At 58.3% G+C, this 25,320-nt stretch overlaps 1 protein-coding gene across 9 annotated transcripts in view; it reads left to right on the forward strand.

Annotated features, from left to right (window-relative positions):
* The window catches only part of AGAP3 (ArfGAP with GTPase domain, ankyrin repeat and PH domain 3), a 59,022-nt gene that overhangs the window by 18,206 nt on the left and 15,496 nt on the right, over positions 1 to 25,320 (forward strand). For 2 of the 9 annotated variants that reach the window (XM_007983492.3, XM_007983493.3), the window contains exons 2-10: positions 13,138 to 13,196; positions 13,432 to 13,519; positions 13,708 to 13,793; positions 13,974 to 14,115; positions 14,541 to 14,675; positions 14,834 to 14,961; positions 16,332 to 16,490; positions 20,118 to 20,210; positions 24,992 to 25,096. In XM_007983492.3, coding sequence (XP_007981683.1) covers positions 13,138 to 13,196; positions 13,432 to 13,519; positions 13,708 to 13,793; positions 13,974 to 14,115; positions 14,541 to 14,675; positions 14,834 to 14,961; positions 16,332 to 16,490; positions 20,118 to 20,210; positions 24,992 to 25,096 — 995 coding nt within the window. Of the gene's footprint in view, positions 1 to 5,614; positions 11,999 to 13,137; positions 13,197 to 13,431; positions 13,520 to 13,707; positions 13,794 to 13,973; positions 14,116 to 14,540; positions 14,676 to 14,833; positions 14,962 to 16,331; positions 16,491 to 16,882; positions 17,091 to 19,048; positions 19,963 to 20,117; positions 20,211 to 24,991; positions 25,097 to 25,320 lie in introns of those variants that run through there. The other 7 variants (XM_007983489.3, XM_007983490.3, XM_007983491.3 and 4 more) reach the window with 7 other exon arrangements.

Below are 25,320 nucleotides of genomic sequence, written 5' to 3' on the forward strand. Positions count from 1 at the left end.
ATCATTTAATAGCTGACCCATAACCACATTTCCCCAGACATGCCTGAAAGGTCTTATAGAGCTTTTTTTGTTTTCCTAGATAAGGATGGAACAGGGTCCAATGTGATACCTTTTCTCCCATGACGTAGACTTACTGTAGGGCCAGGACCCATTTTCCTGTAGAAGGCCCGAGTCCTGGAACCGTGGGCTGGCTGGTGCTGGGTGTTTTCTCTCTTGTTCCTTTCTCCCTTGTGGGGTCTTTGAACTGAACTGTGATCTGGAAGCTCGGCGGGAACACCCCGTTCCTCCACAGGACCACGCCTTTAGTGCCGTCAGGGGCGTGAGGACCAGGTCTCCCCAATGTGAAGGTTTCTTTCCTTCCTCTGTAATTAGTAAGTGGTCTGTGGGGGTGATCATTCCACACCCTCAAAATAAACTGCCCTCCACAACTGTTCACCTGATGGTTTTAGCGTCCATTAATGATCCTTGCCTGAGTTGATGATATCAGGGTTGTCAAGGTGCCCATAAACCCGACAATCTTTCCATAAGTATTAGCCAGTGTTCTTCTGTTAAGAACAGCATCTCCCCACCTCTTATCTTTAGTGTCGCCCTTGTGTCATGGATTTTGTTGTTCAAATGTTATAACCAGTTACAAAACTAGCAGATGTAATTACATTCTGGGTCATAAAGCAGGAGAAGCTGCTTGCAGTGCACATGTGCCGGATACATGCTTTGCATGCCCGCTGTACGAAGAGCTCCTGCAGATTAAGGAAAAGATTTGAAAAACCCAAGAGAAAAACAGGCCAAAAAAAAAGAAAAGAAAAGACAGGCAAAGAGTAGGATCAAGACAAATGAAAGAAGAGGAAATGCTTTGAGTTGTTGACGAACATGAAAAGGTGCAACCTCACTAGTAATCAGGGACGTGCCCATCAGAAGAGCCAGGGGCTGGTTCCCCCGTTGGAAGAGCAGACTGCTGGCACACAGGGTGCATGAACATCCTCACCCACTGCTGGCGGAGAGCAGGAGAAGGGATTGCTACAATCAAGCTGGAAAAGTAACTGGGCGTTATCCATTCACATGAAACATTCACATGCCTTGGGAAGAACACATCATAGGCACACAGTATCCATTTCAGCCTTGCTTGTAGTAGCTAAAAAAGAAGGAAGTGACGTGAGTGTCCCTCAGCAGGAGAAGGGTTGAAGAATGGACAGAACATTCATACTGTGACATGCTATGAAGCCAGGCCACTGGAGCAAGCTAGAGCCAACCCAGTGGCCTGGGGAGGGCCCCAGGTGCCCCTGACTTGGCAGTTTGGTGTGAACTGCAGTGTGAGCAGGAGCTGGGGGGACAGTCACTCAGGACGCACCCGTGTTAAGGAGTGGGAAGAAGGCATGCGGCCCAAACAGCGGTTTTCTAAGCATGTTGTGAATGTTTTCATACCCTGAAATACAATTGAAAAAAGATTGGCATAGTGCACATTTGTACTAGTCACAGCTTGTTTTCTTCCTTTGTATCCCCTCAGAGTCTGACTCAGAAAAATTTGCTCTCCTCATTCCAATGGGGAACAGTCTTCTGTTTCTTTTTATAAAGTAATGTATCATCTGTAAATATTTCAGAAAACAGGGTGAGGTACACTTACTGCAGAAAAACATAAAAGCAGCAAAAGAAGTCACCAGTAATTCTAACCAGAGGCAGGCAGCCACTGTCACCATTTCATCATTATTTTGATATTTTCTTGCATTTTTTTATACAGGTCCATACAATTTTGTTACATAAAAATTTGTATCTGACTTTTTAAAAAATCAAGTGTTATGCCAGTCATGGAGGCTCACACCTGTAATCCCAGCACTTTGGGAGGCTGAGGTGGGAGGATCATTTGAGGCCAGGAGTTTCAGACCACTCTGGGCAACACAGGGAAACTCCGTCTCTACAAAAAAAAAAAGAAAAAAAATTAGCCGGGCATAGTTGACACACACCTGTGGTCCCAGCCACTTGTGGGGTTGAGGTAGGAGGAGCTCATGAGCCCGGGGGGCTGGAGGCTCCAGTAAGCTGTAATCTTGCCACTGCACTCCAGCCTGGGGAACAGAGCCTGTCTCCAACCCCTCCATTCCATCCCCCGACACCACATACACACACACACACACACACACACACACACACACACACACACACACAGAGTCAAGCATTGCCACCCACCTATGCTAGGTAAGAGTTGTTTTTTTTTGTTTTGTTTTTAAGTCAGCTCATGTTTAATTGTGACATTTTAAAATTGTACAAGTATTTTGATGTCTGCCCCCCATATTTAGTCTCTTAAAATGACAGGAAAACACCAACCAATCACAGGTTTAATGAGTTTAATAACTTTACCTCTCAGTTCCTATTTGTAGCACCCAATATTCCTTTGAAATATGAAACAGACCTGTCAGTGGCCAGCAGTGAATTTCTGCCCGACGAGCAAAGCTGAAAGTTCAGGTACTCTGAGCATTGTGTTGCAGTGGCACTTGTCTGGAATTGGTACCTTCCCATAGTTGGGGGACTTTAACTGTACCAGTGAAAATCGCTTTTTCCTCTTCAAGGGGAAGAAAGAAAATCACTCCTCAAAACACAGCAGATCTGGCTGAGGTCTTTCCTTTTGTCTCTTCAGGCTGGTAAAAGAGTCTTTGCCAAAATTTATATTAAATTATTTACTTTTTCGAGACTGGGTCTAACTCTGTTGCCTAGGCTGGAGGACAGTGGCACAATCTTGGCTCACTGCAACCTCCACCTCCCAGACTCAAGCGATCCTCTCACCTCAGCCTCCTGAGTAGCTAGGACTACAGGCATGCAACACCAGCCTCAGATGCTTTTTTTTTTTTTTTTTTTTAGATGGAGTTTCACTCTGTCACCCAGGCTGGAGTGCAGTGGTGCAGTCTTGACCCACTGCAGCCTCCTCCTCCCGGATTTAAGCAATTCTCACCGGGCGCGGTGGCTCACGCCTGTAATCCCAGCACTTTGGGAGGCCGAGGCGGGCGGATCACAAGGTCAGGAGATCAAGACCATGGTGAAACCCCGTCTCTACTAAAAAATAGAAAAAAATTAGCCGGGCGCAGTGGCGGGCGCCTGTAGTCCCAGCTACTCGGGAGGCTGAGGTAGGAGAATGGCGTGAACCCAGGAGGCGGAGCTTGCAGTGAGCTGAGATTGCGCCACTGCACTCCAGCCTGGGCGACAGAGCAAGACTCCGTCTCAAAAAAAAAAAAAAAAAAAAAAAAAAAGCAATTCTCCTGCCTCAGCCTCCCGAGTAGTTGGGATTACAAGCACGTGCCACCATGCCCAGCTAAATTTTGTATTCTTAGTAGAGATGAAGTTTCGCCGTGTTGGCCAGGCTGATCTTGAACTCCTGACCTCCGGTGATTCGCCCACCTCAGTCTCCCAAAGTGCTGAGGTTACAGGCGTGAGCCACCATGCTTGGCCTCTCAGGTGCTTTTAAACTTCTGTCCACTAGACTCTCAGCCTGTCTGAATCTTTTTAAAAATCGCTGCACTGTTACCTGCACTTGTCTAGAGTGCCCCTCGCAGTGCAGCACCTTCGAATATCTGCAGCTGCACTTCCAGAGCTGTTTTCCACACCTCCTCCACATCAGTCCTGCAAAATTAGTGCAATGATTTGAACACTTTATTGCATCTTCTGTTTATAAAAATATTTTGCGGCCGGGCGTGGTGGCTCACGCCTATAATCCCAGCACTTTGGAGGGCCAAGGGAAGTAGATCACCTGAGGTCAGGAGCTCCAGACCACCCTGGCCAATATGGTGAAACCCCGTCTCTCCTAAAGATACAAAATTTAGCTGGGTGTGGTGGCAGGCACCTGTAATCCCAGCTACTCAGGAGGCTGAGGCGGGAGAATCACTTGAACCCGGGAGGCGGAGGTTGTAGTGATCTGAGATCGTGCCATTGCACTCCAGCCTGGGTGACAAGAGCGAGACTCCGGCTCAAAAAAAAAAAAATTTTTTTTTGCTTTTGTGGCCGGGCACCATGGCTCATGCCTCTAATCCCAGTACTTTGGGAGGCCTTTTGTAAAAAATATAAAGACAAGTGGAAGTGCTGGTGCTGCTGACAGGGAATTAATCTCATACTTGGAATGTATTTTAGAGACTCACTGGGCTGGAAGAGGCAGAACTCTAGCTCATGGGACTTCAGCTGGGCTGCCTGCTCAGTTGTAAAAAGAGAACATGTTTCAACGTTGAAAGTATAGGAGATGGGTCACAGTTGTGAGGAAAAGGTGCAACACAGCATAGGGCGATGCTTCATATTCTGAGGCTGCAGCCCTCTCTGTCCCACCCTGTGGTGGTGGCTCACCTCCTGCCCCCACCCTTCAGGCCATGGGAGGGCTGGAGATGCCGCAAGGCGCAGGAGCCCCTGGCATGGCACCAGCCCATGCCGGGGGTGCGGCACATGCTGGTTGCGTTCCTCTCCAGGGAGGAGCTGCTAGAAAGCAGAGCCAAGCCCACAGCTGCTGTTGCTGGTCAGAGCTAGAGTGGCGTCAGGGGCACTCCCAGGGTCTTAGAACGTGGCCAGATGGGACAAAGCCAGGAGGCCAGATAGGGGAGATGCTGAGGGACTGAGTCTTCCAGGGGAGGGCCTTCGTCCTGTCCACCATTGCGCCCAGCACAGAGCTCGTGGATAGACAGGTAAACAAACTACTCTCAAGTACCATCTATAGTACTACAATACCGCTATGACACCAGCCTGGTGTCGAAAGGCCATTTTCAGCTGGAATGACAGCCACTCCCACCCCCATCCTGGGGTAATCTGTTTCCCTGCGCCATGCATTGCCCTCAGTCCTGTGGCTCTCTCTGCCACCGACCCCTCTGCCGCCTTCTCTCCCTCAGCTTTTTCCTGGGGAGGAGAGGAGCAAAGTCACTGGGGAGCTCTCAGACCAACACCCTGACCTCTGGAGATGGGGCAGAATCCCTGGGCCTCTGAGCAGCCCTCAGAGGGTCCCAGGGATGTAGGCTGGGTCCTACGCCAGTCCAGACTGCCAGCCATGTCACCTTGAGGCAGGATGGGGCAGAGACTTCAGTCTGCTTGCCCTGAATGCACTTAGTAAGCCCTCAAAAAAATAATGTGAAATGATGACTTAGAGGCCCAAGCTCCAGCCTGGGATTCTGGAGTCCTGGGCCCTGCCCAGACTCTGTCACTGCTGGGCTGTGTAACTTCAGGCAAGTTACTTCCCCTCTCTAGGTGTCAATGCCCTCATCTCTAAAAGGAGAGGATGAACCAGAACACGAGTTCTGAACCTGGAACCCATGGCGGGGATTAAGGGGACCCGGACCTGCTCAGAAAACACCTGTGTGTTCTTCCCGGCATGCACGAGCTTTTCTGGAGAGCCCACAGCCTCCTAGGGCTGTGGTAATAAACCATTGTAAACAGGGTGGTTTGAAACAACCTAAGTCTGTTCCTAGCTGGCTGCAATGGCTCACGCCTGTAATCCCAGCACTTTGGAAGGTCAAGGCCAGATGATCGCTTGAGCCCAGGAGTTCTAGGCCAGTGTGGGCAGCATAGTGAGACCCCCACCTCTGTTTTTTTTTTTTTTTTTTTTAAGTAGAAAAAATAGCTGGACATGGTGTTGCATGCCTAAAGTCCCAGCTACTTGGGAGGCCGAGGCAGGAGGATTGCTTGAGCCTAGGAAGTTGAGGCTGCAGTGAGCTGTGATTGCCTGGGTAACAGAAGGAGACCCTGTCTCAAAAACCGAAAAGTTTATTGTGCCACAGTTGTGGAGGCCAGATGTCTGAGATAAAGGTGTGGGAAAGGCCACGCCCCCTCTGAAGGCACTAGGGAGAGATCCGCCCCACACCTGTCTCCGTGGCTTATTGATGGCCGTCTTCTCCCTGCATCTCTTCACATTGACTTCCCTTTGTGTCTGTCGATGTGCCCAAATTCCCCCCTTTTAAAAGGACACGAGTCATACTGGATTCAGGGCCCACCCTACTCCAGTATGACCTCATCTGAATTACATCTGCAACAACCCTATTTCCAAATAAGGTCACATTCTGAGGTCCTGGGGGTTAGGACTCAGGACTCTCCAAGGTCCTCCCTATCTCTGAGGTCTCTTAGAGGGGAGGTGGAGGGACCAGCCCAGGAATCAAAGCCGAGCTGAGGGGGAGCTGCTAAGGTTTCATGGGCTGATCACATCTGCCTGGATTTCCGACATGAAGAGAGCTGGTTTCAGTAATCCCAGCGTCCACTCTGGCTCTCCCTCGCCTAATAGGAACAGCTCCTTCTGTTGCTCACCCACTGCATGCCAGGTACCATGCGGCCCTCCATGCTCACAGTGCCGGCCTGCACAGCACCTTTAGCTAGAAGCTGGGTGATTCCTGATTTACAGACAGACCTGAGATTAAGGAGACCGTGGCTGATCACCCACTAATAGGGGCCAGAGGCTGAACTTGAATCCAGCTTTCTCAACTCCAGGGTGCACTGTGCCTTTCAACTTGGGGCCTGCACAGATTATTTTGCCTATGACTTCTCTCAAAAGACTGGCCCAGGCAGGGCCCATCTCTCTTAGGCCTTCCTCCCTACAAAGAGGCCAAAAGCCCCAGAAGCACAGTGCATGCTCAGCAAAGACCTTCACCCATTCACTCAGGGAATCTTGGTCATCTTCATGTACCTGGCAAGGTCCTGTTGTGGGGGCACTTGCTGACAGTGGCAAGTGTTAGATGATGTTGAGTATGGTCACTGAGATGCTCAGCCTCCCAAGGAAGGGATGCTTCAGCCACGGTCCAAATGACCTCAGGGACAAGCAGGGCAGAGGCTTGGGAGGCATCAACGATGCATGGGGATGGAGGTGGGTCCTGGGGAGGGGGTCAGGTGAGAGCAAGCGGGTAGTCAGGAGCACACGGGATGTTGGAAGAGAATAAGGGGTTTGGGTGCCATTCTCCGCCAGCGGGAGAGCCATTGCAGGGCTTTGCTGAGAGGTGACCAGGTTATGGTTTGAAGAGGTCCGCCCTGGCTGTAAAGGAAATCAGCTGGCAGTGGTGGTGACGGAGGCTGGAGATGGGAGACCCATAGGAAGCTGTTGTGGTGCTTAGGCCCAGGAGGATGGTGGCTTACCTTTGAGTTGGAGAAAGGAGCTGGTGATGGATTTGGGCCACATTTAGGAGGCAGCGCCACCAGGACTGACACGGTTTGGGCTGGGGGAGTGGCAAGGAAGGGAATGGAGGGTGATACTAGCAGGTTTTTGGCTTGTGCAGCTCCAGAGCTCATGTGTTGCCATTGAAGATGGGGGCTGCTTTAATGGAGCTGTTGGGGGTGGAATTTAGGTCCATGGCTGCTGCTGCAGCAACTCGAGTTGTCTTGGGACAGCTGCTGGGACACTTAGGGAGGACTGTGGCCTCGCTGGGGAGGCGTCCTGAGTGCTCTCCCGCTGCCTCCCCGTCTTCTCCTCTGATTCCCTAAGCTCCGACTTGGAGAGCCTGCTGGACACCAGCCCGTCCTGGGTGGCGAAGGGGGCTTGGTGTGGCCCCCACTGTCTCCCGGGCTCAGTGGCGGGGGTGTGGCCAGGCCTCGCATCTGCCAGCCTTCCTCGCTGCAACCTAAGCCCAGCTGCAGGAAGATGTTTTGCTGCCACCTTGTGGGCAAGGAGAGCCTGTTTGGGAGGGCCGGGGTGGTTCTGGGACCACACCCAACTGCTGGAGGAAGCCAGAGTCTTCCCCTACACAGCCGGCCACAAGCTCCGGCTTTCAAGAGAAGGCTTATCCATCCTCCCTCATCTCCTCGAAAGAAATCTGCCAGCTCCCTGTGGGCCACATGGGCCGCAGTGGGCACAGCCAAGGTTCACCAGTGGATCAAGCAACACACACCTGGAGGCGACCAGGTCCCACATCCTCAGGACCAGCTTTCTCTTTCTGGCAGGGTCTCACACCTCACACCTGCCCAGGGGTGTTCTCTCTCCCTGTCACGACCCCCGCGGCCCCTCAGCCCCCTGTGCACATGCAAGCAGGGCAGCCGAGGCCCAGGCTAGCACAGGCACTGGGCATAACCAGAGTCAGCTTTTCCTCCTGACGTCCAAGTATTCCACAGAAGGGGGTCTCAAGCTTGGCTTCTGCGCTCTCTGGCTCCAGGGAAGGCTGTGTTCATCCTGCCCTAGGATGCACACTGCGGGCATTTGTGAGAGATTTCCTCTTAGTCCCCCAGAAACTTCCACAGAGCCTCTCAGCCCCTAAGAGGCAAATTCAGTCCGGTGCTTCCGGTGGCCTTAATAAACAGAGAACTGACATGAGCGCTTATGTGGCGGGATTTCAGTACTGTTCGTGTAATCCCAGCCTGGAGCTTTTTAGGGCTGTCCTAATTTCCTTTGGGCCCAGGAGGTAGTGGCTCTGTGTGAGCACAGCTGTTTGTTGTTTGCTGTGTGTCTTTGGAGCAGAATCTTATCGGGCAGAATAGAGACCTTATCTCTGACCCTGGGCTGAACCAATGAGGAAAAGGTGTGTGCCAGAAGCTGTTCTCCTTTTCAGGGTCTTTGACTGGCTTGATGTCCTGAGACATTTATGTGGGAGCAGGTGCCCTTCCCTGTCTAGTCTCCGGGTCAGGAAAGGTTTCTGGGGAAAAGGACTAGAAAGGAGGAGGCAGCCAGGTGAGGAAGAGGAAGCTGTTCCCGGTTTGGGAGTTGACCCAGGTGGCACTTTCTCCTTGGACTGATTCTGCAGGTGCAGTGGGACTTTACATGTCTTCTGAGACTGTAAGATGTTCTTCTGGGGACTGGGATTGCTGCCTGCCTTCCCTGAGAACTACACACGCACCCGTGTGTGTGTGTGTCTATCTGTGTCTGGCATGTATGCAGCTGGGGCCTTAACCCCCTTCTTTTCCATCCTTCTGTTCTCCCACTGAAAGAGCCAGCTAGGTTCTAAAGTGACCCATCCCCTGTCGGGTACCTTGTCCCCATCCCCTCTCCGTCCCCAGAGGTCGGCTCCCATAGCTGCTGTCCTGTGCTTGCTGCTTATTTATTTCTTGAAACAGGGTCTTGTTCCGTGGCCCAGGCTGGAATGCAGTGGCTTCATCTTGGCTCACAGCAACCTGGACCCTCTGGGCTCAAGCGATCCCCACCTCAACCTCTCAGGTAGTTGGGACCACAGGCTCATGCCACCATGCCTGGCTAATTTTTCATTTGTTGTTGTTGTTGTAGAGACGGGGTTTCACCATGTTGCCCAGGCTGGTCTCCAACTCCTGGACTCAAGTGATCTGCCTGCCTTGGCCTCCAAAAGCACTGGGATTACAGACACGAGACATGGTGCCTAATTTCTGTATTTTTAGTAGAGATGGGGTTTTACTATGTTGGCAAGGCTGGTCTTAGACCCCTGACCTCAGGTGATCCACCCGCCTCGGCCTCCCAAAGCGCTGGAATTACATGCGTGAGCCACCGTGCCCGGCCCTTTGCTTGCATTTTCATTGGCTTGCAGAATGGGCTTGTGAGTGGGCAGCCTTATTCTTTGGCGGAACAGCCATTCCCTGTTGTGTGTGAGAGAGAGGACAGATACACGCAGATAGGGAGGTCAAGGCAGAATGCGTTTCCTTTTGATCTGCAGCTCAGTGACGTTGGCCGGCTTCACTGAGTTGTGTTCTTGTCTCTCTCCCTGCCTGAGGACCCGCGAAGGGTGCTTCTGCAGGTGCTTCTATTGTGGGGGGGAACATGCATCCCGTACAGGAAGAAGCTGTCTTCACGCTAATAACTAGTCCTGTGGAAATACAAACTCACCACCAGGGCCTCTCCAGGCCTGGGAGATCCAGCCCAGGACTTGGGAATTTCCAGTGCTCCTTCTGCAAGGAGCACCTAGGATGGAGAGGCCCTGCCTTCCTTAGGCATTCCCACCCAGCCCCTCAGGAATGTGCCACTTTTATCTCCTACTTGGCTCTGACCAGGACCATGGAATTCTAAAACTGAAAAGGACACTGGGAGTTGGGCTGTATTGGGGGTGGAGAAAAGTGGGCAGTATTATCTCTTTAAAGGAAATGCAAGCCCCTCGTCCCTTGCCACTACTTAAACTGGTTTCTCCTGATCTGCCAGTGGTATTGAGGCAGCCAATGGTTTCTGACTTTGTGGATGACAGGAAACTGGCTGGTCTTCAGAGCCTGGGAGAGGACTGATGTTTACAACGCAGTGTCAATCACAGCCGGGGAGCTCTTGCCCCCATTCTGGGTGAGCCCTGGGTTTACTGGGTGTCCAGGCAGCCCACAGTCATGAATTGGAAGGGCCTCGGAGCTTGGAGGAGTGTTTTCATTTACAGAACGTCAGGCTCCAGCCAGTACCGCAGGCTACCACTTGATCTCGGCCCATCATCCCGACAGGAGGTGAGACCCAGTGAGTAGCAGGGGCCTGGAGAGGTCCGGGCCTCAGAAGTGAGTCACTCACCCAGAACTGCGGCCGAGGTTATCTTTGATTTCTCTGCTGCCCTTAGGCAGGACGCTTAACTCAGTCCAGACAGATGAGTATCTTCCGGATTTTATAATCTCCAAAGAAGACAGCCTCAGTCATCAACAGAAGCCAACTGTAGCAGCCAGCAGCTCTCGACCTCAGAATGTCAGAGCCAAAAGCTAAGACAGGACCACCGCGTTGAAGCTCGCGTGCTGCAGATGAGGACTCTCCCGCAGAGCCGGCATGGCTGCCTCTGACTTCTCACTCAGGCCTGTCATACTTCGGCGCCTCATGTTGTTCGCTTTTCTGGCTCTTCTTTTGAGGAATAAGAAATGGCCCACTTTTCTCCAAAATGGGGCCCAGTGTGTGGTGGACTGAGGACTGTTATTTAGTTGGCCTGCTCGTAATGACAGCACCTCACCTACCTGCTTGATCCTAGGAGGAGCCCTGGGCTGGAATTTCCTGTTTTCCGAGGGCTCCCGGGGGCTGCCCCAGCAGGCCGGCTCCCCCGCGCCGCGCCGACACGACCCGCCGTTCCCGGGTGTTCCAGGCCAGACTTGCCGCCTCTCTCTCCGGGCTGGGCTGGCTCCCGGCCTCTCCAGGTCTGGGCTTGCCGGGCGCGAGGTGGAGGAGTTGAGGGACTCAACTCGGCCCACACCAGGTGCCCAGAGGCCGGAGGTCCGTGCGCCCCGGCCGCGGCCCCGGCCCGGGCCCAGCCCCGTGCCCCTCGCCATGGGCCTGGCCAGCGCCCGCCGGCCCTGAGCATGGAGCGGGGCTGGCCGCAGGGGGACAGCTGTCCCAGGGAGCGGCCCGCCGTTTGCCGCCGCGCCCACAGCGTCTGCGACTCGCTGGACCTGCACGGCGCCCCGGCCGGCCGCGCGGCCGCCGCCCTGCAGGCCGCCCTGTGCGCCGCCCGTGAGCAGCCGGCGCGGCCGCGGAGCGTGTGCTCGGGCGGTCCCGAGCAGCCGCCCACCGGCGCCCGCGGCCTGCTGTTCGGCCTCCTGCGCCCGCGCCTCGGCCGCCGGGGCCCGGCGCCCTCGGGACCGCCCGTCTCGCCTGCGCCCAGCCCCGCGTCTAGCCCCGCGCCGACCCGGCGCAGCCGCACCCGGGGGGAGCCGACTCCGCGGCCCCGGCCGGCCAGCATGACTTTCCTGGAGGTGAACCGCTTGGAGCTGGCGGCGGCCGAGGCGCCCGGCGCGGGTCTGGGGCGCGCGGGCAGCGCGGGCTTCCTGCGCGGCACGGCGCTGTGGAGCAGCCAGCGTTGGCCGGTGCTGCGCGGCGGGCGCGGGCCGGAGGGGCCCCGGCGCGGCCTGGCGGCACTCAGGAAGAGCTTCAGCTTCCGCCTGCGCCGCGGCCAGGAGGTGCGGCGCTCTGAGTCGGGGCTGCTGGCCCGGCCGCCCCGCGCGCGCACCCGTAGCGACGGCGACGCCAGCTCCCTGAGCACCTTCCCCAGCCGCCGCGACCTGCTGGGCGCCGATGCCCCGCGTGTCGCGCCGGAGTCCGGCCGCCCCCGCACCGCCGCCGGCCTCTGGAGGCTGCTCACCAGCCGCTTCCGCCGGAGGGAGCCCGCGCCCGCCGCGCCGCTGTGGAGCCGTCGGGCGGCTGCGGCCCCGGAGCTCCTGCGCGCACCCAGCGGTAAGGGGGCTGGCCCGGGGGTCTGGGGGGGCGTCTGGCAGAAAACAGCTCACGGGAGAAAGGCCGGGCGCGCCCAGGTGAGGCAGGCTGCGGCGCGCGTCCGGGGCTAGCCGGGTCTGTGGTCTGGCCCGAGTGCAGTCCGCGCCTGGCGTCTGGGGTCTTCGACAGTAACCCAGGAGGACCGCCCGGAGGGTGCGGTCCAGGAAAGGAAGGAGACTCACCAGAGTCAGAGGGCTCTGGGCTAGGCCAGACACCTTTCCTAGTTCCCTGTCGGGGCAGCGTGCTCGCCTCCGGCTGCCCCGCGCTTGAGGTTAGGGACTTCTGTGGACCAGGTCGTCATAACTACTCTTTGACACAAACTTGGGACAGTGCCTCTGGAAGCCAGGGCAGTGCTGCCCAGCCAGAGAGGGGTTCCCGGAGCTGGCCCGAGCACGCATGTGGAACCTGGAGGTGACGGAGATGGGGGCCTGGCTGTCAGAGGGCTCTGGGTAAAGGGACCTGCCAGTCAGGTTCTGAGAATGGACTGAAGGGAAGCGAGCCCAGGAGGCGGCCTCCCTGCTAAGGAGGAGCTTAGGGAGGAGGCAGGTGGGGTAGATGCCTCCCTATCCACCTGCCCCTGGCAGAACAGGGCCAGGCCAGACCAGGCTCCTCCCTCTTCACCCGGCTCAGGAATGTGGTGGGTGGCCCCACCCTGCCAGGGTGTGCTGTTCTTACTTGCAGGAGTCTGCCCCCCAACCAGGTGCCCAGCCCTTGGGTCTGTTCTGAGACCTGCTGGATTGGCCTCTAGCTTGGGCCTAGTATTTGGGCCACAGGGGCACTAGGTCAGGTGTGGCTGGGTGGGGGGACAATAAACCTGCTGGAGCAGGAAGAGGAAGAAGAACACAGGGCCGAACCCAGCGGGACTGAGCCCACAGCCCTCAGAGTCCTGTTCTGAAGACCATCCTCACTCTGCTCCACTCTAAAAGAACCTTCCCACTGCCTCCTAGGGGAACTAGCGGTGAGGGTTGGGGGTCCCTTGGAGGAAGCTGCTGTCCTCTGGCCTGGGCCTGGGGAGGGCATCATAGGCGACACAGGCAGCAGTGGTTGGGACAGGTGTGTGTGCCATCCTGGCCCTGACGGGGCGGCTCTGTCTTCCGCAGACTCGTTTGTGAACAGCCAGGAGTGGACGCTGAGCCGCTCCGTACCGGAGCTTAAAGTGGTGAGTGCGGCCCATGGGCAGCGCAGGTGGCCTGGAGCCGGGGGGCGAGGCTGGGTGCCACGGGCCTGGGCCTTGCTTCTCCAGCTTCTGTCCCCTTCTCTGCTCAGCTTGGCCCTCTCTGCCCTCTCTCCTCCCCTTCAGCCCTGGCCTTTCTCCCTCCTGCCGCTTCTTTGCTTTTCCTGCTGGGTCTTCTCCCTTGTGCCCTCTGACCCACTTACCCCTTCCTCTCCCGCAGGGCATAGTGGGGAACCTGTCTAGCGGGAAGTCAGCCCTGGTGCACCGCTATCTGACGGGGACCTATGTCCAGGAGGAGTCCCCTGAAGGTGAGCGTCACGGGCCCAGCCTGGGCCCTGAGGCTGGCCACTCCTCCCCCTCCCGCCCACAGGGTCTGAGTTGGGGGTCTCCAGCCCCCTTCCAGTCCTCTTACCTCCTCCATGGAAAGCTGTAGATTTCTTCTTGGCCCCTGGGCTCTTTCTTCACACTTTGGACCTGACTGTGCGCTCTGTCCTAGGGGGGCGGTTTAAGAAGGAGATTGTGGTGGATGGCCAGAGTTACCTGCTGCTGATCCGAGATGAAGGAGGTCCCCCTGAGCTCCAGGTGATGCTCCTGCCCGGGGTTAGGGCCCACCTCTGTGCCCGGAGCCCTTTCTCGAGCTTGCTGGTTGGGACTGGGAGAAGGTGGTGTGTCCAGGGAGAAGGGTCCACTTGGGTCCACCTGCCCTGCGTGGGAGTTTGCCAGGTCCAGTTGCGGGCGCTAATTTTACTTGGTTTCCCCTAGTTTGCTGCCTGGGTGGATGCAGTGGTGTTTGTGTTCAGCCTGGAGGATGAAATCAGTTTCCAGACGGTGTACAACTACTTCCTGCGTCTCTGCAGCTTCCGCAACGCCAGCGAGGTGCCCATGGTGCTTGTGGGCACGCAGGGTGAGGCGGGGCCCTGCAGGAGCTGGCAGAGAGTAGGAGGCCCCGGGCAAGGATGCATGGGGGGGTGGGCAGGTGTGAGAAAGCCCCCAAGCCCCCACTGTTTTCCCAGTGCTGACCGGGACTGTCAGCACTCCATCTGCTCGTGTCTGAGGGCTTTTGTGCCCACTGAAACCTGCCGTCCCAGTGACTAGCAGGTCCGTATTTTTTTAGATGAATAAACATGCTCAGAGCTTAAGTGCTTACTGGTTTGCACTCAGTGAGGCCATGGCAGGATTGAAATGAGATCCAGGCGCCTGCATTCTTGGTGCTCTGTGTGTTCCACTCACCAGGCCCTTTGCCCACCTGCCCTTAGGCCAAATGCCCCCCACCACACTACTCCAGCTTCTCCGAAAGCTGAGTGACTCCTGCCCTCCCACCTCCAACAGACGCCATCAGTGCTGCGAACCCCCGGGTTATCGACGACAGCAGAGCCCGCAAGCTCTCCACAGATCTGAAGCGGTGCACCTACTACGAGACATGCGCGACCTACGGGCTCAATGTGGAGCGTGTCTTCCAGGACGGTAACTCGGGTGCCGGGTGGGAGTCACTGGCAGCCGTGGCCCCAGTGCTGGTGATTGGAAGGCTCCCAGTGAGCAAGGCTGTGTGTTTGGGGGGAGGTGCTAAGCCAGGCTTTTCCCTTCTCTCCAGTGGGTATAATTGATTCTGCTGTCCCCTGCAGTGGCCCAGAAGGTAGTGGCCTTGCGGAAGAAGCAGCAACTGGCCATCGGGCCCTGCAAGTCACTGCCCAACTCGCCCAGCCACTCGGCAGTGTCCGCCGCCTCCATCCCGGCCGTGCATATCAACCAGGTTCGGCCTGCATCCTGCCCCGCCCTGCCTGTGTCCGCCATGTCTGTCTTGCCTCTGTGCGTCCTGCCACTTGTGCTGGCCTCCTGCTCACACCTGTCCACCTTCCTCTGGCCTCCCAGCCTTGCATGTGGCTTGGAAACATTGGTTGGAATTCCAGTTAGCCTGCACCATAGCCTTGGCCTCATCCCTGCCCCATGGTGCCTGACCCTTCCCGCTGCACTCCCCACTTCTGTCTGCTCTCCACCATTCCACGGCCTGCATTCCCTACCCTGATGCCCTCTGCTGAAAGTCCTGGGCCACCCACAGATGGTGTGGTCAACACAGCAGCCGCTGCACTTTATCTCTGCAAATGGCCATCATCTTTCAAGGCCTGCCCTGGCTGCAGCTGGCGTTCCAGGACAGCCTGGTTGCATTTCAGGGACCCCCCCTTTAGGGCTGTGAGAAGGCGGTAGCATTCCCACGTGGGAAAAAGGAGGAGGAGGGCTGTGTCCTTCTCACTGTCTCTGAGCCGCCCCGCCTGACACCGACAGAGTGGGACTTGTGCAGCTCACTTCTGCAGTGGTCCCTGTCCCAAGGGGCAGGTTGTGGAGGGGCAGTCGTCCAAGCACCTCTTGTACAGGGTAGGATTCAAGGGAGGCAGCTGGGCAGGCCACACGCTCTAGTGAGGGCAGTTTCGGTGCAGGCCACCTGCTTGTGCCGTGCATGTTTCCTGAGTCCTGGAGGAGCTGCCATACTGTTTCTTCTCCATTCTGTGATCTCTGTCTTTTTCTCTTTCTTTCCCTTCTCTGTTCTACATCTACACCTTACTCTGACTGGGAGTCGTCGCTCTGTTCTCTCTGCCCCAGCTGTCCTGGAATCCCTTTCCCCTGCCACGGGCATGCTAGGAACAACCCTCAGCCTCCCGCAGTGCCCTGGGCCACCCCCGGCTCCCAGCTCCCGCCTCCTGGCCTCCTGCACTCTAAACATATATCCGTGAATGTGAGAGTTTGTCCGGGGTGACCCTCTACCTCCTTCCAGACCACTTGCAGGTTAGGACTCCAGTCTGTTCACTGCCAGGCTCTGCAGCTGATTCTCGCCTGCCAGCCTGTGCCTCTGACTTAGCTCCCTGGTTGGCCAGAAGCGCTCTTGCTGGGGTCCCAGGACCAGGGTTTGCTGCCCTAGTGGGGCAGCCCTGGCAAGCTGACAGTAGATCCTGCTGGCCTCCAGGCCAGGTGAATGTTTCTCCCATACCGCCTGTAGGGGCTAGTGACCCCTCTGCTGCCCATGAGCCCCGGCCAGGCCCCCATGAGCACAGGGATTCCTGGCACCCGCCTGGTGCCCGTCCCGCTCCCTGACCCAGAGCTGCCCTCAGCAGCCCTCTCTGTCCTTAGGCCACGAATGGCGGCGGCAGCGCCTTCAGCGACTACTCGTCCTCAGTCCCCTCCACCCCCAGCATCAGCCAGCGGGAGCTGCGCATCGAGACCATCGCTGCCTCCTCCACCCCCACACCCATCCGCAAGCAGTCCAAGCGGCGCTCCAACATCTTCACGGTACGTGACCGCCCTCCTCCCCCGCCCAGCCGCCTTTGCTGCACAGGCAGGGCTGAGCGCCGAGCTCCCAGCCAGGAGGGGCGTGGGCAGCCCCAAGTCAGGAAGACGGCACCTGCAGTCTCTCCCTCAGATACACACGGCTCCTGAGGGTCCTTGCCGGTGCCCTCAGTCTTCCATACTGTTCCTCTACGCCCACAAGGGGCTTCCAGTAGTGGCCCTCACCCTGTCCCTGCAGTCCTCCCTGTCCTCTGCCGCACACACTCACCCTCCCTGCCGCCTTCCTCTCTCCTAGGCCCCTTTAGGGTGTCTGTCAGCTTGAAGGTATCCTTGGACTCACTTGGCCTAACTCCCCTGACCCCCTTTGATTCAACAGCTAATGAACCGGCGGCCGGAAGGCTGTTTGCCCAAGGCGACACAGAGGGTTAGCTGGCCCAGCTAGAGTCAGAGCCCAGGCCTCCCCGTCCGCCTTCCGGCTCTTTTTCCGTTACCCCACTGCCGAGGGGAAAATTCATGCTTTCCACCCACCGCTGTGATTGGTTTAACAAAGGCTTAGCCATCTTTTCCTGGGCTTCACCACGCTGCCTCGTTCCTCCCTCTCAGGTTTGTCCTGTCTCCTTGTGAGCTCCTCACTCACCCTTCACAAACCTCACACCCCACACCCGGGGGCTGTTGTGCTGGCCCGGCTGAGGGTGGCCCCTGGCTCTCAGGCCCCAGGGCCTGCTGTTTCTCCACTCCCAATGTGTGACACACAGAGCCCATCCAAATCCTAACCCTCCAGCCGGGCTTGGCTGGATGTTCCAGGAGTCTTGGGCCAGAAAAAGGTGGGTGAACCCCCTTGTGGGTTGTCACGAGAGTGCCCGCCCCTCCGCGTCACTCCATGCGCCTCTTTCCAAGAGCAGGGCTTGGCTTGGCTCTCAGCCTGGGCCTGAGTGCGGCCAGCCCGGCCAGATCTCCGGACCCTGCCCGGACAGAGCTGGCGCTTCCAAGCCCTGCTCACTCATCCTCGCCTCTGCCTGCCCAGCTCACTTCTCCCTCCCTGCTGCCTGCCTCCGTCCCGAGCTCGCCACCTGCCCTCACGGCCATCCATGCTAACAGAGCCTCTGTGCTGACGGCTCTGCCACACATTGCAGCTGCCCGGCCCTGACCCTGCCTAGATGCGCAGCTTCTCCTTTCTGTCCATGGCCATTGAGACATTAGAGCGGGGAGGGCGGGCTGCTCGAGCCCACACCTGCTGCTGCTGCTGCTGCGGGGCCCTTGGGTGCCTCTGTCCACAGTGACTGCCGCCAGGGCCTGGGCACCCTGCTCCCTGGCATCATGCCTCAGTCATCCTCTGTCTCAGTTCCATTCTTAATCTCCCCTTCCCCTTGCTGGCGAGCTCTGTAGCAACCCCAGGGCACCGCCTGCCTTCCCCTGCCCTGCTACCCTCTCCTCCACCCTTGCCCAGCCCCCGGCCTCCTCCCTTGCGCCCCGTGCTTCCTGCCATCCTGTGCTCTCTGCTGCCTGCCTCGACTGTGCTGCCCTCCATCCTGGCTGCTCACGGCACGGCCTTCCCTCTCGCCCTTCCATTCTCTCCATCCTCACAGCGGCGACCTTATATTTTCTTTCCATTGTTTCCGTGGTGACCTCACTTGCACCATTATCCCTGAGGCAGCCTCAAGACGCGTCTGTCTCTGTGGGTGTATCTTGGGACCTCCCCTCTCATCATTGCTGTTGGGGCCTCCCCTCTTCTCCCTCATCGTCCTCCCCAGCAGCGACATGCTTGCTCGAGGGCGAGCCCCTTATGTCCTGCTTGCTCTGTGGCTAGTGACCCCCACTGGACATGGTTGTGCTGTCTCCAGTCTCTCCTGTGACTTCATGTGCTCATTTTGTTGCTGCTCTTGCCCCAGTTCCTGTCCGCATGGGGAGGTGCCCCTCTGGGCTCCCAGGGGTCCTCTGGTGGTTGGGGCCTCTTGGCTCACAATCTGGCTGGGGTGGGCTTCACCCCACTCCCCCCAACCGGCTCTTCTGTCTGGGGACCCGGTGGCAGCAGTCCCATCCACCTTCCTCCTCCCTGGGCCGAAGGGGCAGAGGGCTGTGGCGGTTCAGGCCGTGGAGCCTAGGAGGGGATGGGGCGGTGCCACCTGCGGAGCTGCTGGGTGGCACTTTGCTCTCTGGTGGCTCTTTTGCCCGGTTCTCCTTGTTTCCTTTGGCCTTGCTTTCTCCCACACTGCAGTTGTGGCCCTGTATCCCCTCGCTCTGCCCTTGGCTTCTGGCAGCCTGGGAGAACGGGAGGGATGGCGCCTGGGCTGCCTTGTGGCAAACATACCATCCCCTGCTGAGGTGGATGCTTGGCCTGTGTCTGGCCAGCAGGTGCCGCTGCCGCCCGCCGCCTCCTCCTCCTCCTCCTGGTCCTTCTCCTCGTCCACCTCCTCCTCCTCCTCCTCGTCCTTCTCCTCCTCCTCTTCATTCCGCTGCCGCCGCTCCCCAGGCGCCTGGGTCTCTGCCCTCACCGGTGCTGACCGACTTGTGCGGGGCTTGAGTATAACTTGCCAAAATCTTTATTCTTTCGATATTTGCAGATATGTGCCACTGTTTCCAACTTTTCATCAACAAAAAGGCCTTTCCAACTCCTTCCAAATTAGAAGACCAGTTGGTGACACACAGCACCTCTGGACATGCCCCCTGTGCGGGGCCGGAGGCGGGCCGGGCCCTGGGACTGCTCTCAGATGAGAAGCGGCCGCCGAGCTCCCCACTCCAGAGACCCACGGGAACCTTTGTAACTAACCCCACCCCCAGGGAAGGCTAGGAGCGCCGGAGCCCGCGCTGGGGGCTGCCGGGGACCAGGCCCGGCCGGACGCTGCAGGCTCGCTGCATGGAGAAGAAGGCAGCTCTGCCCCACGCCCGGCGCTGGCCAGCGCGACGAGGCCCAGAGGGGCGGGGGAGTCCAAGCCCGCCCGGCCCGGCTGCTCCTGGGGGGCGCTTTCCTGCCCCTCCCCTCCTCTGCTCCTTCCTGCATGGACCTCTGCCGTTCCTGCTCCTGCTCCGGAAGCCGCCGCCGCCGCCGCGCTTGCCTTGCCCCCTCTTTTTGGCCTCCCCCTATTTCCTAGGATCCGCATTCGGGTGGACTCTGCCCCAGGAGCTTGACAGGGTGCAGGGCCTCTTCTGGCCTCTCTCCTCTCTCTGTCCATCCACTGTGCCCCTTGGGCCACGCCGACGCGCTCGGTGCCACGTGCCATGTGGTGTCTGTGCCGCAGATGGGCCATCTGCCCGCTCACTTGTGGACTTTGCGCTCCCGGTTGTCGCGCCCTGTGCTCCCGACCAGCAGCCCCACCGACCACCTCCTTGCCCCTGCTTCTCTTATGCCCCCGCCCCGGGCGTGCTCCTCGCGCCCTTGGCCTCTCTGTCCTTGCTCTTTTGTAAGGGGCGGGCCCGGCTCAGTGACCTGTGCTGCTCTGTATGGTGCCGTGTGTAAGAATAAACCCGTTGGAATACTCGTGGTCTCAGTTCCTTCCCGTCCCGCCGCCCCGGCCCGACCCACTGCTAGGGCTGCCCAGGAGGTGGGAGGCAGGAGGGAGGCCGGGAAGTCCAGGTGGGCAGTTCTCAGCAGACCCTGGGCCTCTTTAACACGCCTTTTGTTTTCTCTTCCAGTCTCGGAAGGGTGCTGACCTGGACCGGGAGAAGAAGGCCGCCGAGTGCAAGGTGGACAGCATCGGAAGCGGCCGCGCCATCCCCATCAAGCAGGTCAGCGCTTCTCTTCCCGTGTGCTCCAGGGCTCAGAATGAGGCCCAGGAATGTGGCTCTTCCCAGGGCCTCTTCTCAAGGGGGAGGTGGCATCAGAGGCCAGCACCACCCTCCCAGGCGGAGTCCTGTTGGCTCTCCGCTGAGAAGCTGCCTTCCCTGCGCCGCCAACTTCTGGCCGCCAGATCTGCCTGAACCTTCTGATCACCACCGGAGGGCAGCAGAGAGCTACCTGCCGTGTTCAGCCAGGCGCTCAGCCTGTCCCGCTGGTTCTGGAGTTGGGTCTGAAGAGGGTTGAGTGGCTAAGGAAAATGAGCAACCCGAGGAGCCTGCGTGGAAGGGGATACTGAGGGCTAGTCCAGCGCTAGGTCTGTTGGCATGGTTTTGTTAATAAGGGCCTCTGATCGTCTTTAAAGAAAAAAGTTGAGACTACCTCCTCACCTCTCCCACCTCCTTTCTAGTCAGTTCTGGGAGCACTGGGCCTGCCTTCTTCCAGACCTTTGGTCTTGGGTTCCTGCACTGGACACGGCATTGCCCCACAGAGGGCGTCTCTCTGGTGTGTTGAGCCAGAGCTGCTGGAGTAGAATGGGGAGGTGTGTCTTTGGTGTGTGGGCAGGAGCCTGAGGGGCTGGGGTGCCCATAAGGACAGGGGCAGTTGGCACAGGATTTCTTGGGATCTGGTGGCTGGAGAAGCCACGTACATAGGCAGCTGTACTGCCAGGTTTTGGCCACAGAGGAGGCTGACGTGGCCAGAGCACCTGAGCCCAGCGTGGCAAGGCCTGCGGTCAGGTGTGGCTCTCCTGGGCTGGGACTCATGGGCAGTGTGACCGCTTGTGAGGAGGGGCCAGTCAGTGTGACCAGGATTCATTCGTTAAGGCTGGGGGTTTCTGACCCCCAGCAAAAGTCCATTTAGAATGAAGAGTCCCAAGCTGGGTAGTGTCCCAGAGGGCAGGGTCCCACAGGGTCCCATGCAGTGATCTGTATTGTTTCCACTCACCCCTCCCTGAAATGTTCATTGCATTTATGTCTGACAGTGACCACTCCAGTTGGGCCAGCCTACTGGGAGGCCCCCTGAAAAGCCAAGAGCACAGTGACAGCAGCCAGAGGCTTCTCTGTTCGTTCATGGAGTGCCTGTGTGTGTGTGTCTTTGGGCAGAATCAGACCCTGCAAACCTGTTGCTCATTTGATCCCCTCTCTCCGGGCACCTCCTTTGTGGGAGCCCCTGCTAGATGATGCCCTGTGCTTTGGGCAAAGGCTTCTCAGCTCCCTACTTGGAGATGGGGAGTGCAAGGGAGGGCGTGGGCTGTGAGTGGGTATGTAGACACACTTCACCAAATTCACTACGAAAATGGAACCACTTTCCTTAGGGTTGTACGTGCTCCCTTTCCTCACTGGGAGTTGTGGTCATCAGGGGCTGACTTACTTGTTCCCTGAGTCTCTCACACGGGAAGGAAGGAGAGATGTTGGGTTGGGGAGGAAGCCCTGTGAACTTGAACCTGGGGTCCAGGTCACTTGGGTGTTTTCACCCCTAAATCTCAGGGACGCTCAGTACGAAGACCCTCTAGCTGCACAGCCCAGAGGGGTGCCGCCTGCTGGGGGCAGGTGTCAGAGGCTTGTGCCTGATGCAGTGACACCCTTTAAGGGGTGCCGGCTCCTTCCCGTTCTGTAACGATCGCTCGCTAGGGGCGGGGCGCATCCGTTCTCTTCTTCCAGCTTGGTGGCCATTTCTGGCGCTTCCCCGCTCTGGGACCTCCCCGCTGCCGCCTGTCCAGCCCCCGCCAGATCTGTAGCCCCTCCTTGCTCCGCCCTCCTGTCCCGTTCTCCCGGTTCTGTTCCTTCCCCTCCCCCCCAGCTCCTGCTGGGAGTGGAGATTGCATTTCAGTTGCCATTTGCATTCCCAATCAATCCGGACTCCGCAATTAAGTCGGCTGGCGGAGCTGGGAGGGAGGCGGCGGCGGGAACGGGTCCTCTGGGGGCTGTCGCCTCCGCGCCTCCGCGCCGCTCCCATTCCGCCCCAGATTGCTTCCTGCTCCGCCGTGCGCAGCCGGCCGGCCGGGGAGGGAGCAGGAACCCCTGTAGCTTCTTTGGAGAGGGAGTGGGGAGAGGCGCGGGCTAGGCGGGTTTCCTCCCCTCCGCTTCCGTGAGCAGGCGGGTGAGCAGGGCGGGGCTGAGCAGCCGGGTCGTTCCGCCCGCGTCCCCGGCTAAGGAGCGTCGTTACAGCGGCGGCGGAGGGCGCTGCCGAGGACCGGGGCGTTCAGGGTGGAGGAGGGGACCCCCCCCCCCGCCACGATCACATTCTCTGCGAGGAGGGAGGAGCCTCACGTGTCGGGGTTGGAAAGGTGTGGAGACCCGTTCCCACCCTGACTGCCAAGAGAAACTGCGCGCAGCGCAGGCCACGAGCGGCTCCACGTACCAGGCCGCTGGAACTCGGAGCAGAGCTGGGCGGGGGCCGGGGCCGGGGCCGGCCGTGGAGTGTCCCGCTGAAGGCTGGGAGAGGGAAGCACGCCCAGTGGGGTGAGGGAAGTCGGGACAGGGGCGGGGAGCTGGGTCCATCCCTCACACTTGGTTATTTCTTTGATCTGTGTGTTGGGGGCGGGGCGGGGACAGGGGATTGAGGATGACTCCAGGGCATCTCCAGAGCCCGAGGGTCACAGCGGAGGGGGAATAGTTGACTGCTTCTGAGCTCTCGGTGCACCTGGTCCCTGGCCAGTGACAGGAATAACACACCCAGAGGCAGGTCACCAAGGCCCAGCCGACCTGGAAGACTCCTTCACAGACCACGAGGCAGGGCCCGTTTGCCTTGTGGAAGGCCCCCTTAATGCCGCTTGTCTTCGGAAGCCCCTTTTGAAGGTAGGGTCTCCCAGGCCAAGGGGGCCAGGTAGCAGGATGTGTCTGCACATGGCCATGTACTTCAGCTTCCAGCCCGCATGCTCGCACCTCCGGCAATGGCATTTGGCCCTGATGTGGCCGGAAGAGGAGCAGCAAGGATGTGAAATGTGCTGGAAAGTCGGCAACTGATGTCACAGCTGCTAGGGCCGCTGGAAGTGGGTGCCCTTTCTGGCCTCCACCCACCCCCCATCTGTTGGGGAGGGGAGAGGTCCAGGAAACGGGAATCACTTTTACCCTAATTGCTTCCATCTAGGGTTGAGCCTTCTATTAGGAAAAACTTAGAGGAGGAAGGTGCAATTGAATCCCGTATTCACCCCCTACCCTTGGGTGTCAGGATCACGAGCTGCAGACAAGGGACTGCCATTTCCTTGTGCCTACATCTCTTAGTCCCCGTGTTGTTGGCTGTCTTCCGGCGGGGCTCTCCGTTCCTAAAGGAGATGCCATCCTGGGGCCTCTTCCCTCTCTAGGTGCCCCCTTCTCTAAGTATGGGCAGAGTCTGCTTTTTCAAGGGTCCCTGCTGGGGGTGCTGCCCTTTCTGCTCTCCCAGCTAAGGGTGAGCCCCACACTCAGCCCCCTGTTTGTGGATCTACCTGTGCCCCTCTTCCTCTTACGGGATTTTTGCCTTGAAGTCTCCAGGGAGCACTGCCTCTTCTCAGCCCTCTTGAGGTGGGGGTTTTGGAGGATGGGGGCCCGCGGATGGTGATGTTGGTCCTGGATCTGCCCCTGGTCTCCACTGTGGCACTCCCTAGTCCTGAATGACCCCTGCCTCCCATTCCCAGCTGTTGCCTGGGAGAGGCAAGCACGCCCAGTGGGGTGAGGGGAGTCGGGACAGGGGCGGGGAGCTGGGTCCATCCCTCACACTTGGTTATTTCTTTGATCTGTGTGTTGGGGAAAGGGGGGCGGCCGGAATTGCGGATGAAGCCAGGGCATCTCCAGAGCCCCAGGGCCTTAGCCTTAGAGTACACTAGTCCCATTGCTGTTGTGTGTTGTTTGAGGGAGAGAGCCTGAGCCAGTGAGGGCATCTTTATAGGGTTCTCACTAGAGGGACTAGGTTTCTCCTGGGAAGGAGGCCACAGCTGTGGTTGAGCGTCGTCTCCTGCCATCTTCCTAGTGGGGTCTGTCTCCTGCATTAGTCATCTGACAGCCAGGGTTTTAGGGGGCTTTTCCCCAGTTCTTCCAACAGATGTTTACTGGGTGTCAGCTGTGGCCCAGGCCTTGTCCCCAGGGCAGGCTCCTTGCTGTGGCACTTTCGCTTGTCCTTCTAGCCATCCTGCCTCTGCGTTCAGCGAGTCTCACTGGCTTACACAGGAAGTGTGGTTGCTGAGAGGGAAGGCTGGCTCTCCCTGCTGCCTGGCTTGGTGGTCTGGGGGATGCTTGGGACAATTAGGGGATTTTCTGCCCTATTAATGGAGCTACCATAGGGGGTGGAAGGCCAGGACCTTACCAAAATCTCTGCTGTTTTGACCCTTGGAGACTCTTGGGGAGGAGCATCACTGATGGCCACTGTCTACACCCCTGAGCGTCTACTCCTGACCATCTATACCCCTGACTGTCTACACCTCCGATCATCTACACCCGACGGTCTACACCCCTGACAGGCTTCTGCTGTGGAGGTGGCTCCACACACTGGGGAGGGAAGATGCCCACCTGCCAGAGCAGTGGTCCAGCTGCTTCCTGGGGGATGATGGGGGAGAGCTGAGTTCTGGGGAAGGACTGGTCTAAGGGGCCTTCCCAAGTTCAGTGATAGGTCCTTAAAGGCTGCTTTGCTCAAAGTGGCCCAGGAGAAGTAGGGAGGGAGGAGGTCATTGCCTAACGACATCGTGACCTTCCCATGCCCTATGAGGCTGGCTCCTCCGGGGCTGGCTCCTGGTTTCTGATCAGACCTCTGTTCTCAGGGGATCCTGCTGAAGCGGAGCGGCAAGTCCCTGAACAAGGAATGGAAGAAGAAGTACGTGACACTCTGTGACAATGGGCTGCTCACCTATCACCCCAGCCTGCATGTGAGTCTGGGAGGAGGAGTCTCCTGGGGGAGTATGGGGAGGGGGTAGAGGGAGGATAACAGAATGTGCGCAGGCTCCAGGACTGGGGGAAAGCAGACCTTAGTGATTTCGAATGGATCATCCCTGGAGAAGGAACCTCACACTGGAGCTTGGGACATGCACAAGACCCGGCTGGCCCCTCCCTCGCCCTCTGGGCAGTCAAGCTGTATATCAGACTTTCCAGT

This window comes from Chlorocebus sabaeus, chromosome 21, assembly GCF_047675955.1.
Source record: "Chlorocebus sabaeus isolate Y175 chromosome 21, mChlSab1.0.hap1, whole genome shotgun sequence".
NCBI lineage: Eukaryota > Metazoa > Chordata > Mammalia > Primates > Cercopithecidae > Chlorocebus > Chlorocebus sabaeus.